Raw genomic sequence first — 19178 nt, forward strand, 5'->3', positions numbered from 1 at the left:
ACGCTTGAATGGATAATCTGTGTTCGTCTTTGAGTCTTTGCTCACCACATACATATACTAGCATTTACAATTGAAACTTAAAATGCAAGGACACAATCTTAGTCAGCTAGAATTACACAACTCATAAAGGCTTGCAAATCAAAACTTTTTACAACAACAAGAAGAGACACTAAACATGTCAACATCAAAATGCAAGGCTATGCAATTCTGAAATTGACCAGCTCACCGCAACGGACCACAAGGTCCGCAACAAAACCATAGCAAATATCAATGCAAACTTCAATGAATCTTAACCAAACCTGACGCCAATATGGATTTATGCAAAGAAGTGAAATAATTCCCAACACTGTTATGTAAGCTGCCGCAAAAGTTATGTAGAAGACATCCATGTCAATGAAACTGTCACCTTCTTCTCCCCCATAATCTGCTGCTAGCATTGTAGGTTCGGTGCATTCTTTATGTAATGGAGCTCCACACAAAAGAGGATTCCCTTCATAACTACTCTCATCAAATGTTCCAAATTGAGCCTTTCTATCTGGAGTTGGACCTGATAAATTATTATGTGCCACCTTGAAGACTTCCAAAGTGGTCAGTTCAATTAGTTGAGGGGGGATTCTTCCCCCCAAGTTGTTGTAGGAAAGATCAAGACTCTCTATCTTCTTCAAGTTTGAAAATGTTGTAGGGATTGATCCTATCAGATTGTTGTGTGATAGGTTAAGTGCATGGATATTACTTATGCTTCCGAGCTCAGACGGGATTTCACCAGCTAGTCTGTTGCATGAGAGGTCAATTCCAGACATATAATTGAGGATGTCTCCCTGATAAGAGTAAGTTCTACCCTTTGTAGTGAACTCCACTTCTTGTTTAGCATCGACAAGTTGGAAGGAATAAAAGTTACCCAGTTCCTCATCTCGTATATTTGCTAACTTTGTCTCCAAATATGCAAATGGTGACTTCTTCTGGAAATTATTTTTAAAAATGGAGATACCACCAAAATCAGTTATTTGGTTGGTTGCCATAAAAGAAATGTTACTCAAGCAATGAGGAATTGGACCAGAAAGCTCATTGTAAGAAAGATCCAACATGCTTAAGTTGTGTAAAAGGCATAACTGAACTGGAATTCTACCCTCTAAATGATTTGCTTTTAAGAGAAGAATGCTCAATGACGAGAGGCTACCGATCCAATCTGGAATGTTGCCGGTAAGGTGGTTATCTCGGAGATTTAGTGTAACTAGAGAAGAGCTATTTTGGAAAGCACTTGTAATGGGACCACTTAGTCTATTTTTATTCAAATGAACATGTTTGATGCTTGAAGAATTGAAGCAAGATGGAATAGACCCAGACAGATTGTTCTCAGAAAGGTCAAGAAAGGTAATCCCAACGAGTTCGCATAACTCCATTGGAATAGGACCTTCAAGTTGATTTTTTGCCAGCAAAATTTCACCTAGATTTGACATATTCCCCATCCATCTTGGAAGCATGCCAAACAAAGCGTTATTACTAAAATCAATAGATAAGAAATTATTGCTAGAGAAGCTACTTGGGATTTTCCCAGAGAAGTTGTTGTTGTCCAAAAGTAAAAATTGCAGCTTAGTCAGATTAAAATTGGAAGGAAATATTTGGCCGCTAAAATTATTATATGACAATTTTAGGTACGTCAAGGAGGTCCAGCTCATCGAGAAATGCTCTAGTATTGTTCCTGACAAACAATTGTTAGACAAGTCTAAAGCCTTTAGGGAGACTAAATTCTCAAAGGAAGTAGGAATACTACCTTGAAATTCATTTCTAGACAAGTTCAAATTCTCCAAATTGGGAAAAATTAAACCAAAGTTTGTCGGAATTGGACCTCTTAAATTATTATCCGAAATATCTATACTTGTAATGCTAGGATGAAAATGATATTGCATCAGGAAAGGCCCAACAAAAGAGTTATTTCTCAAACTAAGAACCTCTAATTTTGGATTGTTCTCTAACAACCAAGTGGGAAACTTCCCGGTCAAATTATTATGGGAGAGGTCAATTTCTAGCAAATGATATTGGTAATGAAGGAATTTGGGAGGAGTTTTATTGAGTCCATTAAATGAACACCTTGACATGCTGAAAACCTTTAATTGGGAGGCTGGAGTCCAAGTTTCAGAAACTATTTTGTTGTTATCACTTAGTATGGCCTTAAGATTTGAGAGGTTAGAAAATGAGGACAATGTGATTGGGTTCAACAAGTGGTTATTTGATAAAGAAAGGTACTCAAGTGATGTCAAGCTAGATAGTTGGGATTGGGCAATGTTCCCATTGAAGTGATTGTAGGAGATATCCAATACTCTTAGTGATTTCAAGTTTGCCAAACATGAAGGTAGTATCCCTTCAAAGTTATTGTCACTGAGGTCTAGTTCTTGGAGATTTTGGAGTTCACACCATCCTGTAAAATGAAATAAGCAGTGATCATTAGGTTCTAATACCTTAGATATTCATCCTAAGCAACATGGATGTGAAAGAAAGGCTACCTTGGGCTGGTAAGTTGCCATTAAGTCCACAGTTATGCACTGTCAGTACGTTAAGAGAAGTCATAACTTCGACTTTACGAAGGAAGCTTTTGTCGATGGATGAACCGTGCAAAAATAATTGCTCTAGGTTGTTTAATCTGCGCAACTCTAAGACCAATAATGAAAGTTTTAGAGGTATGAAATTTAACTGCATGTACAAGAATAAGATGTTATCAAATAAATTCTTTCACCTCCCCCTGAAAATGACAAATTTATCTGTAGGGTCATGCAATTTCTGTGGCTGTGCATATAAGCTGTTTATAAGAAAGATTCATGGAGGAGTGTTCATGGATTAAAAAGCTAGGAACTAGTTTGCTCATAGGATTTCACAACCCCTGAAAATTATTGTAATTTATTAAATTGTGAAGCTCTTTAGGGTGTTTGAAAAAGAAGTTTATAACTTCAAAATAGATTAGGGAATATATATTTTACAATAATTTGTTTTAGAGGTATGAAATTTAACAAAACTAAAAGTATTTAGTCAAACTAGTCTGTCAGATCTTTTATTTTCATTTTCATTATTATTACATAGTTTTGTTGGACTAACAACTTGGGACAGAGTATCATAATTTTTATTTCTAACCAAAGTTTGCAGAAAATAATGATATAAACCAACCGTTCTTATTTGACAATCCATGCCAAAGGCCTTGTAGTTAAATTACGGATATTTTTAGGGTCTAAATTCTCTCCCTCCATTGTTTATAACTAATTAAAAAAGAAAAATAAAAAGAAGATCATCCATCAATGGTATAATAACTCACCTTCAGTAGTAACCGATCCTTCCAATTTGTTATGTCCGATATTTAAAATCTTCAATGATGGGAACACAGCCATTGACTCAAGAATTCGTGCACTGAAGTTGTTTGAACTCAAGTCTAGAATTTTTAGCTTGCTTAAGCTCTTTGAACCTATAAACCAAGGTGACATATCTCATAACCGAGCTTGTATTCTTTTAACATACTATATATTAAAAGAACTTGAATTTATGAACATGCATGTTTACAACCTCTCATACCTTCCATTGTCACGAAGTCAGCGAACATATTTCCCCCCAAGTAAAGCTCCTCCAGATTGCTAAATATTTTGAAATCTGCATCAAAAGAAAAAGGGAAAAGAAGTAGAAAAAGAAAGAAAGAACCCATGCAAAGGGGAAAAAAAAAACACTAAATCATCTAATAATATGTCGAGAATATTTCAAAGGAAGCAAAAAGTGAGATTTCAGTTGCATAAATCTTGTTGATTAATATTACTTCATTTGTAAGAAAGAGACTCACTCAAGCCAAAAGGCCTAAGCATTAGGGGGTATTTGATAAGCCATACAACGTATATAGTTAGGTAGGAAGAATATAACCGATTTTAATTATTATCACCTATCAATTTAGTAAAATTATTGGTTGAAAAATACTAGTTTGAATCAAAGAATATATTACCATAACAAAACCTAGTTTTAAATTTGACATTTTTAGGTACTATATTCCCATCAAGGTGGCTTTCAATCTAGGTCTCAATAATCTGAATATAAATCATATTAGTTCAAATTTGCAATTTTTTGAAGTTATATCAAATCCGAACCAATCCTATAATTTTCCTAAGCACCACCTTGATTTCCGTTATAAACTTTTAAGAATTTTACCATTGAAGCTTACCCTTTTTTTTTTTTTTGAGAAAACATTGAAGCATGAAGCTTACCTTGAATATGGATTGATCCACTAAAATTGTTGCAACTCAAATCTAGTTTCTTGAGTGAAGCAATTTCAGTGGAGTTTGACAGGATGTTGTCATTGAAGTGATTATAATTCAAGTAAAGCACCTCCAGCTTACTTAACATAGAGAATCTTTCAAATCCTACAAGTTAGAACTTTCAATTAATTTCCAACTATGAAAAATAAATAAAGAAAAAACATAATTCCACAAATTCTACCAGCTATAGAGTTATTAAAACATAAACAAACCTTCATTTGGAACCCATCCACGAAAAAAATTAAAACTCAAATCTAGGAGCTTTATCTCTTCAAAGGGAAGAAACAAAGAAGCATTAAGGTACTCATCTGCCTTAGTCCACACTGTATCAAGACGAATTTGAACTACACGACCTGTAATGTTGCTGCAGTTCACACTCTCCCAATTACAACACTCGCTATCTTTGTTGACTGAGTTCCATGATGGCAAAAAATTACCATTTGGATCATTGATTGAAGCTTTTAGTCGCAAGAGAGCTATTCTCTCTTGCTCCAAACAACCAAAGCACCCAATACTGCATGACTGAACCAAAACTAAAACCACCCACCACCAAAAACACCCCAACTTCATTGAATTTTTGTTTCCTAATTTTCTTTAACAGCAAGATTTTAAGGGTTTTTTCCAACCAACTTTGATGCTTTGAATGTAGGTGGTTTTAAGTTTAAATAGGCTATCAGAGGACAAAATTGCCTTATGCCATTTTTACCCAAATTATATAACTTTATGCTCTTCTTCCCAAACTAATTAGGAAAATGCCCATCTTTTGAAACTTGACTTTCTTAAAATCGAGTTAAACCCTATAATGACGTTTTTAAGGATTTATAGTGACGTTTTTAAAGACTTATAGTAACGTTTTATAACTTGATTTCCATGAAATCGAGTTATAGGCAATAAAATTGTCTGTAACTCGATTTCATAGAGATCGAGTTATAAAACGTCATTATAGATTCTTAAAACTTCATTATAGGGTTTCAGGATTTTTTTTTTTTAATTCGATTTTGAGAAAATCGAATTACAAAAGAGAGGCATTTCTCTAATTAATTTGAGAAGGGGGGCATAAGGCTATATAATTTGGTTGAAAAGGGCATAAGGCCATTTTGTCAGGCTATCAAATCCTATTTTGTTTCAAAATGATGTTAAAAATGTTAAGGATTTTATTATATAGTCTTTACAAATTGACGTGTTACAAATTACAAAAAAAAAAAAAGAAGAAGTAATTTAAATATTTATTTATTATATTTTTAAATCAATCAATTACTTTTATCGTTATGTTAATTGTAAAAAATGTACATTAAAATTTAATAAATAAATGTCTGAAAGGCTGCCACTCATACACGCATTCTCAAGTTCTTACTTGGAAGGCTACACTTTCTTAACCACCTTAATTTCTCCTCATACCAATAGTTTAGTCACCATCCATTATTATTTTTAATTAGAAAATCATACAATTCAAGAAAGAAAGAAAAAAGAAAAAAAATCCTCCCCAAGCGTTTCCTCCTCTTTTTATCTATAATAAAAAAAAAAATTCCTTTCCTTTCATCAACGACCTTTTGTTTTCTAAGTATCATCCATTTAATAAGGATTATAGGAAAATGGTAAGATGAAAAAAGAAAATAAATTAGAACAGAAGGATAAAAAAGAAGAAGTGATTGATATCTTCAATGGCAAATGTTTGGCTGAAAAGATACATAGAAGGAAGAATTTTAGATTATAATTATTATTTTATCTTTGTATAGAAATGATATACAGTGAGTTCCAATTAATTCAATTAGTAAAATTCTTGTGGTTGAAAAAGATATATGTGATTTAATCTTAACTTAAACTAAAAATCAATTAGTATTTTGGCTTGATGTTAGAAAGTAATTAATCATCATTGAGTAGACATTAAAAGTTTAAAAAATATATTTTTTTAAGAAACATTTAAAATACTATTGTATCTATAAAAAAAAATTATATGTATATAACTTTTATATTCTGGATATTCATTGATTTTTTATTTTTTGCTTTAAAACATAAAATTTAAATATTATATTTTGACTTAATTTATATTGTTATTTCGTTTTTTAAAACTTAATTAATTTTTTTTTTCAAAAAAAATTATGTTAAGACATCTCTATTTATTTGCACATTACTAATTATTGAGATGCTCCAATCATGCTCTTAATAAACTTTTTTTTTTCTATAATATTTATATTATTAACGGCCAAAAGAAATTAAAAAAAATGCCAAATAGTTTTTTTACCCAAAAAATATTAAATGGGGATTAAAACGGTAAATTCAAACATTCCTTATAACTTGTCCCTCGTTGCCTCTAAATTTCTCCCTATCTTTGGTGGAGGGGCTATAATTATGTGTAACTTTTATATCTCCATCACATGGGGTTGGATCTGGCCAAACTTTGTGGTTATAACTCTATATGAGATGATTATCACATTTAATAATTAAACAAAATAATAAATTTGGTAAATAGCCATTAGTGGGCTTGAACGTAAATTTGCATCATTTTACTTTCCTTCTATCCTTCTTATTTCGACTCTACCAAACAATAAAACTTTCAACATTCCTTTCTTTAATTCTCTCTTCTTATTTTTTGTCATACCAAAAAACTTTTTAGGCAAGTGGCATGTTTAAAAATGGCGGTCAAGAGCCTTCATGATTTAGTGATATTACCTATTCTTCTTTATAAAAAGATCTAAGGTTTTGAAATCACTTTTCCTTTATTTTTATAAGTTGTAACTATTAAATTATATATATATATATATATATATACATATAGTTTTTTTTTGAAGGGATATATATATATATATATATATAGTTTCAATGGTTACCTATTTAGCCAACACTGTCAACTCAGACAAACTTGATTTTTATTTTGAGAGATGCTACGTCTACAACATTTTTACAACAAATTACAGGTGATTAGTTGTTATTGGTTTAAATTTGAAACTAATACTAAGATTACTTTTTTACCCTAACAATAACAACCAGTAACAACTTGCCACTTAGAATTTGTTGTAAAAATGTTGTAGACATATCATTTCTATTTTATTTTTGCAAATAAATCAATATATTTAGTTCCTAGGTTCTTGGATTATTGCTTCAAGCAACCACAAGTTCCACAACACGTATTAACTATTTATTAACTCGAATTTAAAAGTTGGAAATTATCCACCACAACTACTATATCCCCAACTCTATGGAACTATTTATTAACTTGAATTTAAAAGTTGGAAATTATCCACCACAACTACTATATCCCCAACTCTATGGAATTTTCGAGTTTGTATAAGTGAGAAAATGATTGATTAAGACTTTTGGTTTTGAGGCTTTAATTAACTTAATCGGTAATGTCTTTTGTCATTGAATAAAAAATTTAAGACTTAAACCCCACTTATACTAAAAATTGATTGGCGTCTTGATTTGATGATAAAGAATAATCATTATGAAAAACTGATCCATTGATAAAGTTAATACGACAAAAAAAAAAAAACTATCCAATTAACCATCATTAATATTATATTTCTGCAAAGGACTAATGGATTCTATTTCTTTACACTGGCCTGTTTCATCTTGAATATCAACTTTTATGATATTTTTAATCTTTATTTAGTACACATTTCTACAAGTGATAGGGATTGGTGTCATCGAACATTCATTATTACTTAAGAAGAACCGCAGGATCAGCCACAGGCTAAAGAATTGGTGTTTAACCAAATGTGACTGTGGAGTTTCCTTTTTTTTTTAATTTTATTTTATGTTAATGGTGTGTGTTTCTACCTACCACTATGAGGGTCATATGTTTGCTTAGATAGAGGGAACAAAAGAAGTGGAAGTATATTCGCTTTAATAATTCAGCAATATCTTTAACTGTTAGTAAGAACTTGGAAGTTGCATTTTAAATATTAAAAAAAGAAAAATACTCTTCTAGTAAGAAGCAAATACCGTAGATCAATCCTGCCAAATACTCCTATATATTACCTAATTGAGTAGTAAATTGGTTCTTTTCAAAAAAAAAAAAAAAAAAAAGTAGTAAATTGGTTTGTGAATGATGATTAATTTTTTTGGATAATTCTCTTTTTGATTAAGAAAAATAAAAAAAAGTAATATTTTCATTGAGGGAAACCTCAACCAAAGTTAGATTAGTTAACAATTTATTCATCATCCGCATCTAAATCTATTACTATATATAAAAATATAAATTCTAATTTTCTACAATCTAAAAATAAAATAATTATAACTGATCCATTAACTTATTTGAATATATCATAACAAATTCCTAATTTAATCTAGCTTATCTGAATAAACCCTAACAAATTACAAACATTACTCATCCAATAGGAATAAAAATAAGACATGTAACATTTAAGAGGCCCTCATTCTATCCTATCAAAAAAAAAAAAAAAAAAAAAAAAATTAGCCCTCATTCTGTAATAAAAGAATTTCATTTCTTTTAATAAAAAATTACATTTGATTTGGACAATGAGCTGCATCAACCACATAAATAAGTTGCTTCTCTTAATAAAAGAAACTATTTGAAAGGCCATTTTTTTTTTGGTTGGTGGCAGATTTTCATTGAAGTGCGACAAACGTCACGTCGTCTGCCTAAAGATTGTCATATGCTTGCTGTCGTTCATGAATTAGAAACGGTATGTCGTTGGCAGAATGGTTCAATAATAAACACGGGATTTTGCCATTGCATAAAAAGGCTGTGCATGCACAATCATGAACCACCTTACCCCATATCAAAATTCACCAATGAAGTTCTAAATTTAAAAAAAAAAAAAAGAAAAGTAATAGGAACAATCTGCTGTGCATGAGCACTGCTAAAATCAGTATGACTAGCCTGCTTGAGATTTTAATACCCCAAAATGCTTCAACTAGAACTATATATGATCCCCGCTTACACTAAAAACCAATTGATATCTTGGTCTAATAATAAAGATCTATCATTATAAACGGATGTTGCAGGTTGAAACTCTAAAAAAAAAAAAAAAAAACTGTACATGATCCCCAGCCTATTTTTTGGCTGAGCAAGAAACAAAGGAGAGGATATACAAGATCCCCAGCTGTACAATAGTTTCTTGGTCTTCAACGTTATCAGTGCCCTACATATTAACATTTACAAAGGGTTCTTCTTGCATTCAACAAATTAACGGAGCATCTTTGTAGAAGAACAATTGGTTGTACAGTTCATCCAGCAAGACAACAATCCCTCGGAGCCAGAGCACCGATTGTCAGTTTCCCTTCTTTGTAAAACTCTTACAAACTCATTTGAGCTTAAATTCCCATCACGATTTGAGTCAAACACATGGAATATTATGTCAACCACATTATCTGTAATAGAGATGCTGCATACCTATCATGAATTGGATAACATCATTAGAATAAGAGACTATATTTGGGAAGCTACTAGTGAAAAAGGTAAGGATAGTTTTAGCTAAATGTACTTGGGATGCAGCTCTCTGGAAATCTTTTTTCGTCAACGAGCCATTTACTTTTCCATAACTGAAAATGGCCACAGATAGGGGCTGCAACTCTTTACGCAGTTCTGCGAAAGCTTTAAATTCTTCAAATGTAATTCTAATGTCTCTAAGATGCAGCTCATTCTCCAATTCATCAACCCGATCAAGCATCTTGTTTATGTGGTTAATGTCAGCTGATGCAACTAAGGACAAGGCAAAATCTTTGGCTGATATGGTTCCTCGTGAACTATAGTCATAGTGGCAGAACTCCAACTGCAAGATCTGTAAAATTATAAATATACGTTTTTTAAATATCCACAAATCCCAAATGACAAATCAACATGAAGCCAGGAAATGACTGAATGAATTAGCAGGAATATGATATGGTAATAAAGTATAAGTTGGAAAGTTTGTGCCTTGGACTATATATCCTTAGTCACTTTAATTTCAGTTTTGAGTATTAAAAAAAAGATACCATCAATATGGTAGGCAATATTTTTTATAGGAAAAAGGCCTCCTAATGGCCACAAGAATTGTGTCTAACCTATTAGGAGATCATATGCTTCAAAGTATCATCTTCAGAGAATTCTTGCAACTACATACAAATAAAGTGCTAAATTACATAGGTAATGTCAACCAAAAAGAATGGATAACTTTTGATAAATATGCAAGTGTTTGCTTGATAAACATATGATTTCAGTTCAAGATCATTGTCCAAGAGAATTTCACATTGCACAGAAACGTGACAATAGATTCAAGATAAGCTAGCTACTGCTGAACCCTTGGTGTGGTTTTGTAAGCCATTTTTTTAATCTCATATTTGGTATTAAACAAAATACAATGACTAACATTCCAAGATCATGTCCAATCAGATATCAAAACACAGACAGATGCAGCAGAATATGCCAAATCTCTAAATAGTATAAAACAATCAGAATATGAAAAAAGCTTAATTATTTGCCATTCACTGTGATACTATCTTTGGCAAAAAAGAAACCACAGTATGGAAATGCCAGAAACATGTAAGAGAGAAGGGAAGAAGCTCTTACTTCATCATGTAAGTCCCTTAAGAATTGAACAAATCTGCCATGTTGTAAGCATGCTTTGCCATCTGTGCCAAAAAAGTACTCCAACAGCCCCCCATTTTCTACAGAAACTTTGAGACCAAGTCGCCAACTATCCCTGGACAGAGCTCCTTGTCTATTTTGAGATTGCAACATGGCCATCACTTTCTTGAATTCCTCCCTGTCAATTTCTCTGTTGATGGGCTTTTGTAAGTTGGTATTCAAAATTCAGTAAATAGAAAAATGTTAGCAGCACCTATTCATATAAATGCCAATGGAGGGGAAAACTATCTTGCAATAATTCAATACCACTTAGCATACCTAAAAGACTAGCCTCTGTTGACACCAAACTTAGGTCAAATATAACTCAACAATGCCAACACATATAGATGCTAACTATAAATCATGCATGATACCTGAATATTTCTTGTCTACTGTACTCAAGAATGGTGCAAAGTTCTATAATAGAATTAAGAAGGTCATAACAATCTATAAGTTAAATAGCAGAAGTAATGGTAGTTAGACAATATAAAAAACTATCTTCACAGTCGGATCATAATGTATGGAGCAACTTTACAACCATCTTCCTTTGAAGTATGTTGTTAGACTAAATATCTGGAGACACTATTTATTATACCCTCTTCCCTGGTACAATCATCAGCAACACAGGCTTTTTCATCACAAAGGAGGTGATTCTTTTTATTATGTTGATTTTAAACAAATCCAATATGGCTATCGAAGTCACTCAAGAATGGAACAAGGTAAATTTCTTGCAGTTTTGGTAATTTGTTATCTTGATTGTAAAATTCAGACTTCATTCCCTTCTCTTTTTGTCAAATTCATCCGTAAAATTAGTTGGAAATAATTATCGGTGCATTAACTGTTATGTGCTATTTGATTGCGTAGAATACCACCATTCAAGTTTTAGAAAATTTATGAACATTATAAGGCCAATAATTCAGTGTGTTATAAAATACCAAGCACTCAAGCACATCCCTATCTGATTGCAGCAAAATTAAGGATTTTGAGATCAAAAGACCCCTGCGAAAGAAAAGATAGGATAAGAATGGATGCATTTGTGAAAAAGTTATTGGTAGAACCAATACACCAATTGAAAAAGAAATATGGAATTTCATCATAGCTAGGTCGAATCATGTGCAAGAACAAGGAAGAGACCAAAAGAAATGATTGAAACAGTGAGACTAGCCATATTGCTCTATAAACCAGTAGAGGAGATGGCTCTTCATAGAACTAAAAGGCAAAGTAGATCTTTCTAGCTGGCAACTGCTCAAATTCAAGATTCAAGAGTTTGTAGAGTTCAATTTATTTCTTTCCTTTGGCATATCATGGTTTTAATTATATCTAGAGTGCAATATGTGGTATCCCACACCAAAGATTTAGAATATGATTCACTAATGATTTGAAAATGTAAAGGCATGTACAGGTTCTTAGCTCCGCATTAGGCATATTATAGGTTGATCTGACTCATCCGAGTTATATAAGTGATTCTAGGGAGCTTTAATTGTGACTAATTCTTTTGGGATATCATGCAAATTTTGTAAGACCACTTCCAGGTTGCGATAAATGGTGTCAAAGTCTCAAGGGAGGACAGCACAACGCAGGTCACCTGGCCTATCTTTGACCACTCTGCTAATATTAATGTTCAAGAGAAACTAAAAACAGTATAACAAATAAAGACAGCCTTCATTACTCCTAAGTCTCTATTATGCCACAAAAATGGAGAAGCTCCATCTTTTAGTACGTTTTTTAGATTATGATAGAGTGCTCGTAATTAAAGAACAATAAAGATCACATGGAAATGAGAAGTGAGATTAACATCTAAGCAGCTCGACTAACACGCTGCATGCACTCATAATTTCAGTGATGAAAAAAATAATAAATAGAGAAAACACATCGTAGGCACTAACGAAAAATTAGCCTCTTGACATGGTGTTTGATGGAAACACACGATACCTACCCGTTATTGTCAAGATCAAACATTTTAAATGCCACTGTAAAGCTGGACTCAGGGATGCTGAGTAGTGTAACAAAAAAAATGTACCTGGCATTAGGAATGAACAGAGTGATTTAGATCTCTCTTCAATTTTAAAGCTCAATATGCTGCATTTTGATTCAAATAAACAATGTTTGTTGATGCATATTTTGTTTAAGTTATTTTGGTTCATACACCTCCATTAATGGGGGAAAAAACATTAATCACACACAACTTCAAAGCAAACTAACTATTAAAGAGAATTGACTCACTCTGCAAAAGAAATGAGTCCATCATTGTTTGTGTCAAAGAGCATAAAAAATTTTGAAGGTGCACAATGTAACTCTCCAGGAACCCGCTCCCCTCTCAAATATCCCTCCCTAACACGATTTGATTCAGATGGAGGAAAAACTGGAACAATGGCTCGCATCAAGTCAGCTGGTGTCATAAAAGTCTCTCCTGAAGGTGTTCTAACAGATGCAAAGTACTCAAAGACCTGGAAGGCAAACATGGTGCATGAGGCCATAAGTGAACATTTTGTGTAAACAAAAACATAATATGATTCACATCTACCATTCAAATCAAGTAGAAGCTACGATATTGCCTAGCAAAGAAAACAGAAGATTAACACATTTGTACAGTGAGTTAATCGTAACTGATATTCATAGGGATAAAACATAGGTACAATACTTTAGGTTTCCAATTAAATTTAAACACGCAATTGCATTGAATTTTATTGTCCTTGGAAATAATAACTTATTTTTTTTTGGGTGCTTTATTGATCAATGCAACCAGATTTTTTAATATAATTGGGGAATTTAATGTACTATACCTAAGGTATTGTACCCAAGTTTTATCTTATTCATACGTGGCACTTCCAACTTTCTGGTAGTTGTTCTTTCATTGGTAATGTGTGGATTGCCATGAATTATATTTAAATGTGTGGTAACTTCAATGACTTCACAATTTTGAAGAAGTTTGTGTTTTGTTGCTTCAACAATTTTAATGTAACCAGACGGAAGACATTAGAACCTTTAAATCTTTCCATATAGCCTGTGAAATAGCCACTGATTCTCCTCAGATGTGGTTCTTCCTTTCTAAGATTTACATCCTGGTTCAACCAGGCAACTTCATCAGTGTAAAAGTCCAAGACTTGGTTTCTATTCATTTCCTATATCAAAAAGTGTGACAGGAACTACCTCAATGGCAACCCTGTTACAGTCAGATGTACTCAAGATTTGGAGACCGCCTCCTGCTATCCCATACCACAGATTCTCTTCTATCATACATTTATACTATAAGTAATTGATATATACATTACAACTAAAAGACTAGCATTTGTCATGCAACAATAACCTATATGTTATTGCAATCTAGTATAGAAGTCTTGCTTATAACTAAAAAATGATTGATTGTGACAAGCTACTTCAGTTAAACAAATAAAAGAAGTCAGTTGTAATTAAGTGTTGTTTCCGGTTAGATAACTAGTCACCATAACTTTCTCTGTGGGCTTGCAGGATGGAAATATGAATGCAGTGCACATAAGCACCGGGCCAACAATTGTAAAAACTTTCCTAAAGATGCCATACCTTTTCAGGAGGACTTTGCAACCTTATTCGTTTTTCATACTTAAAGAAAACTCTTCTCCTATACGCATCTGAAATAACAGACAAATCCAATAAGTATGGATAGCTTTCCTATTGTAAATAGATTTATCAAAAAGAGTACATTATTAACTTATAGTATATCTATTTACATGTGAAATTAGAGAATGTGTGGTATGGCCTAAAGAGTACATGTAAAAAATAGCTTCATATGATAACACGCCTTACTCTTGACCATTAAATGAAAATTGTGTGAGATTAGTATGAAAGAAAAGAATTTTTTTACTTTTAATCCAAACTGGTATTACAAGCTGAAAACTTTAATGATATTAACTGTGAGCATCATCATGTACTCCTCACATTGTGGGTGTAAGGGAATCATGATTCATGAACAAATCAAAGGGAATCATGCATTGCGAAATGACATGCCCATAAGACTACCCAGTGATTAAAATGCACAAATCCAATATAAATAAAATTGTGATCTAAAAATAAAAACTTTTTCTTTGAGCAAATGAATATCAATTAAGAGGTACCTCCAAAGAGATACTTGGATTTCTTTTCAGCCTTTGATTGTCGAAATGGGTCATCATGATTTGGTGCCCATGTCGTATCTTTAGGCCAATCGGAAAAAGATAGAAAGGAATTCGTATTCAAAGAAGAAGGAGAAGAAAACCATTGGCAAAATCCTAAGCTGGAACCAACAATCACAAGCCCTGCAGAGAATGATCTCACAAACAAACTAAAACCCGACCCTCTACTCTTGCTGTCATCGTAGCCCGACCCACGGAACGAGCCCGGTGACGATGACAACGAAGACGGCGAGGATGATGATGAGGTGGAGGCTTGTGATTGGTTGAATAAATGTCGAGTATTGAAGCGGTGAAGTGCAACAACTTGGTAGATGGACGGCGAGGATTTTCTTAGAGATGCACAAGACAACATAGTATCGTTGAGAGTGTTTGTGGTGTGAGTAAGGTTGAGAAGAGAGAGACAGAGGATATAATAAAGAGAGCAACATTCTAGTATTGGGACGGATTTGACGGAGATTATGTGCCTAAGGTTTCGAGCGGGAAAGATTGAGAGGTTGTTAATGACTGAGATTAGCTTGTTAACGGTTTTATTTTTTTATTATTTTTTATTTTATTTTTTAAGTTGGTTAATTGTTATGGCCAATTAGCCAAAGGAAAGGCTTGTGTCCAGTGATCAATTCCACTTGACATGCTAGGATGTGGACACGTGTCCAAAACTAGACTCACGTTTGCATTTCAACATGTCCAACAGAACTGGTCGCTGGACACAAGTCCAATCCTTAACCAAACACTTATGTCACGTGGGTCTTTGAAAGGGGTTTGGTTTGCCGGATTAACATTGGGTGCCCATGCAACAATAACACCAACACCAATTTTGATAGCCAAGATTAAAGGTTCAAAAAGTTACTTTTAATATCAATCTTTGGATCAAAAGTTTTAACATTTTTTTCCACCTTACCTTCTCAACACTTTTCTTTCATAATTGCATGGTGTAATAGCCCTACCTATTGCACCTAATACGAATCCTGATTTGCGTATAGTTCTCAATACATTGTAACATGGACATGACGCATGTTCTAAAATGATTAGACATTGGTTTGTATCCCATTCTGTGCGTAGAAGTATTGGACACAGACTTAACATTCGTACACTAATTCTATTTGCAAGTTTGTTTTCAATTTTTTTTATTTTTTGGTGTTTCACTCTTTTTGGATAGTTATACATACAAAATTTTTTTATTTTTTATTTTAAAAGAGAGATCAAATCTTAGCATGATGGCAAGTATCTTATATTTAAAGCCCGTGTTGTGGGTTTAATTGGCAAGTATCTTAAAAAATAATTGCGGATAATGCTACTTACCAATAACATATTTCAAACTTGCCAATTATCTCTTAAACCCTATTAAAGAAGATAAAGTCTTTTATTTTATTTTATTATGTGAGATAGAAACATATGTTACTCATTTTTCATAAACGTAATATTCTAAGAATAAGTTATATATAAAATTCATTGTAGAGAAAACATGGATGTAAGGTAGATGATTGATTTGTATCACCTATATACCTTGAAGAAATTCAATTTGACCTTAACTTGACGCTGGTACCTTGTCCAAATTCAAGTTCAACTAACATGATTTGCAACAAAATTTGAAAGCCATGGTGGTAGTCCGACTATGCTTAAGTTGGAGGTCACAAACAATTCTTGCAAAATAGGCTGAACATATTATCGTAGATGGACATATTATTTGGCCATCTATTTACATGACCAAAATCGGATGCCACTTTTCTTATTGAAATAGGTTTAACAGGCTCTCTGTCATGATATATAGCTAAATTCAGTGGTACAACAAGACCTATTTTTTAAAGGGCAAAAATTTGATTGTTTTAATTTCTTCCAAAGTGGAGTTGTAATTCATAAACTTGCTTTCACTGATTTGTGGCCAATGGAGATAATGGATTACTGGGCCTCCACTATTCATTTTATACTCTGTGAAGTGAAGGTCAAAATATTCTACCAATTAATTAAGCTAACTAATTGGTAATGGATTAATTAGTGGACCTTCCATAATTTTTGTTTGCTAGGTAAAAGGTTTTGATGGAATTCGGCCAAGACTAGATGGATCATGGATGTATCAGATGGCCTACAGGCCATATTGGCAATTGTTTTTTTTGATACGAAAACCAGTATTCCATTAACCATTCAAGTCTGAATCAATTGATTTACATCTGAAGCAACTGCAGATTCTATAATGGTTGGAGTTTCCTCCATCAATGTTACATAGTCATCGACATATTGAGCATATTGTGCGAGACCGTGGGCTGCCTTATGGCAATTGTTTTTAAATGTTATCTTCTAAAGTCAATCATATCTTGCTTCTTGAAAAGCTAATTCTTTCGTGAGCTTTTTCAACGGTTTGAACTTTTTTGCAGTTCCTTTTTCATGTGCATGCATATTGAGAGGTTGCTTTCTTTTCCTCTGCTTTTTTTGTCAGATATCCTTTATTTTTGTGCCAACTTAAAATAAAGCCACCCAATATTTTTTCATACCGTACCTAACTTACCATTTTTTAAGGAAAATATTGACAGATGTTCTAAGTACATTTATTAGTATATTATTTTATAAATTATTTTATGAGAAAAGAAAAAAAAAAGTTTTTTGATAGTTTTTTTTTTCTCCCACTAAAGTAATGTAAAATTTTTTTCCGTAAGAATATCTATTAACAAAACCCTATTTCTAGATCACTATCAACAAATATAAACTAATCTTTTTAAAAAAAAAAAAAATATATATATATATATATATATATAATCCAATCTAAGCGCGAACTCAAATCAATATGGCATAGGTTGCATATTGTCCTGCTACTTTCCCCCCCTAAATTTATTTTAGGATAAAAAAAAAAGGACCTAGGAAATAAATGTAAGAGCAATGGTAGTTGAATAATTTTTCTTCTCTGTTATGAGATATTAGGTCAAGACCAACCAATGGGGCTAAGAGCAATAGCATGGGCTACTAATTTGGTAGTTGATTTTTTTTGCTCACTACTACTCGATCAGTTATTTAATTCAATAAGTCTTAACCACTCCCTTTATATTGGGCCCCTTGACTTTTAAGCCTTAGACTAAAGGATTAATTATTACCTGCCCAGTGCCCACTCTCTCACTGTAAAGTTGATTTTGGATTTATTTTGTAGTACAGATTTGGAGCTACAATGCCACTTATAAAAGCATTAGGTTTGATACTATATCTTATTGATGGCAACATTTATATTTTCTTTACAAATGAATTTTATCATTTTATTGATTATTACTGATAGAGAGTATTAAATTATGTTTCTGTATTTATAAGGCTCTCCCAACCGACCTTAAATAGAATTTGAGCCCAGCCTGACTTTGCCTTGATATTTCAGTGGCGTGGGCCTGGTTAACATTCGGATACGGCAACCAAGTCCACAGTGATTTTGGGAAGTGAAGTGCCTATCAGAGCAGGTACACCAACCACAATTATCGTAGAGGTAGCACCACTAGCAAGGTACAATCTTAACGGCATATTTGATGGAAAATTATTGTATAGTCTCGGACTATACTTCCTCTCTCTCGTAGAGGAGTAGGTCCCATGATGAGTGAAACTCACCCTTCTTTGAGAGAGAGAGAGCATGGTCTAGACTATGCAATAACAGCCCTATTTGATGCCAATATGACTTTTAGGCATCACTCTTTTTAGGCACTCTTTCTAGATTGATAGTCTTTTTCCTAGTGTAATTACCTTCACACTCCACCCACTGGGGCAGAAGGGAAGAGAAAATTTGCACCCAAAATTTTACAATCACTAAACTACAAGAATTTTGGAACATACTTTCATATATTACCAACCACCTTAAGCACACATCCACTGCTCAATTAACTTTTTGTTGAATTTTATGAGACAATTCTATCACTGGATTACTTTTTTCTCCTTCATTCATTCATGTTAACATATTTCAAGATAACGAGAGCTCCAAAGGGCATAAGTTAAGAATTAATAAAAGCTCAATTATGAGTTGTAATGTACACTTAAAAAAAATACATATATTAATGATTTATTTACTTACACACACAAAAATATATTGTCAATGTATTTACTTTTTATATATATATATATATACACACGTGTAAAGTTAGACTTTATTTTTTGAAAAATGTATAAAAATATTATTTAATAAAACATTAAATCACTGTCGGGCATTCAGTTGCTTTTTCGGTT

At 32.8% G+C, this 19178-nt stretch overlaps 2 protein-coding genes across 4 annotated transcripts; both read right to left on the reverse strand.

Annotated features, from left to right (window-relative positions):
• Window positions 1-4: 4 nt before the first annotated feature.
• Window positions 5-4895, reverse strand: LOC126715500 (receptor like protein 21-like). Its single transcript, XM_050416124.1, has 6 exons — window positions 4493-4895; window positions 4230-4385; window positions 3556-3630; window positions 3302-3448; window positions 2502-2648; window positions 5-2416 (listed from the first exon to the last, which is right to left on the reverse strand). Exons 1-6 carry the CDS (start codon window positions 4848-4850, stop codon window positions 198-200), a joined length of 3102 nt encoding a protein of 1033 aa, XP_050272081.1. The 5' UTR covers window positions 4851-4895; the 3' UTR covers window positions 5-197.
• Window positions 4896-9101: 4206 nt separating this feature from the next.
• On the reverse strand, window positions 9102-15437 carry LOC126715501 (calcium uptake protein, mitochondrial-like). Of its 3 annotated transcripts, none has more exons than XM_050416126.1 (7): window positions 14940-15437; window positions 14389-14456; window positions 13072-13295; window positions 12785-12868; window positions 10792-10999; window positions 9728-10015; window positions 9102-9636 (listed from the first exon to the last, which is right to left on the reverse strand). In XM_050416126.1, the coding sequence occupies exons 1-7, from the start codon at window positions 15346-15348 to the stop codon at window positions 9430-9432; spliced, it is 1488 nt and encodes a 495-aa protein (XP_050272083.1). In that variant the 5' UTR covers window positions 15349-15437; the 3' UTR covers window positions 9102-9429. The 3 variants fall into 3 exon arrangements, with proteins under 3 accessions (XP_050272083.1, XP_050272082.1, XP_050272084.1); XM_050416125.1 differs by having other exon boundaries at window positions 9728-10024; window positions 14940-15432; XM_050416127.1 differs by lacking the exon at window positions 12785-12868 and having other exon boundaries at window positions 9728-10024; window positions 14940-15434.
• Window positions 15438-19178: the final 3741 nt, after the last annotated feature.

The sequence above is a fragment of the Quercus robur genome, chromosome 2 (genome assembly GCF_932294415.1).
Source record: "Quercus robur chromosome 2, dhQueRobu3.1, whole genome shotgun sequence".
NCBI classification, from domain to species: domain Eukaryota; kingdom Viridiplantae; phylum Streptophyta; class Magnoliopsida; order Fagales; family Fagaceae; genus Quercus; species Quercus robur.

Excerpts from the sequence above, each read along its gene's own strand:
- LOC126715500 (XM_050416124.1), bottom strand. The coding sequence starts at position 4,850 with ATGAAGTTGGGGTGTTTTTGGTGGTGGGTGGTTTTAGTTTTGGTTCAG. Across the intron at positions 3,449-3,555 it reads TGACTTCGTGACAATGGAAG|GTTCAAAGAGCTTAAGCAAG; the intron begins GTATGAGAGGTT and ends CTTGGTTTATAG. Across the intron at positions 2,649-3,301 it reads AGGATCGGTTACTACTGAAG|AGTTGCGCAGATTAAACAAC; the intron begins GTGAGTTATTAT and ends TATTGGTCTTAG.
- LOC126715501 (XM_050416125.1), bottom strand. The coding sequence starts at position 15,348 with ATGTTGTCTTGTGCATCTCTAAGAAAATCCTCGCCGTCCATCTACCAA. Across the intron at positions 13,296-14,388 it reads TGCAAAGTCCTCCTGAAAAG|GTCTTTGAGTACTTTGCATC; the intron begins GTATGGCATCTT and ends TTTGCCTTCCAG. Across the intron at positions 9,637-9,727 it reads TCCAGAGAGCTGCATCCCAA|GTATGCAGCATCTCTATTAC; the intron begins GTACATTTAGCT and ends AATTCATGATAG.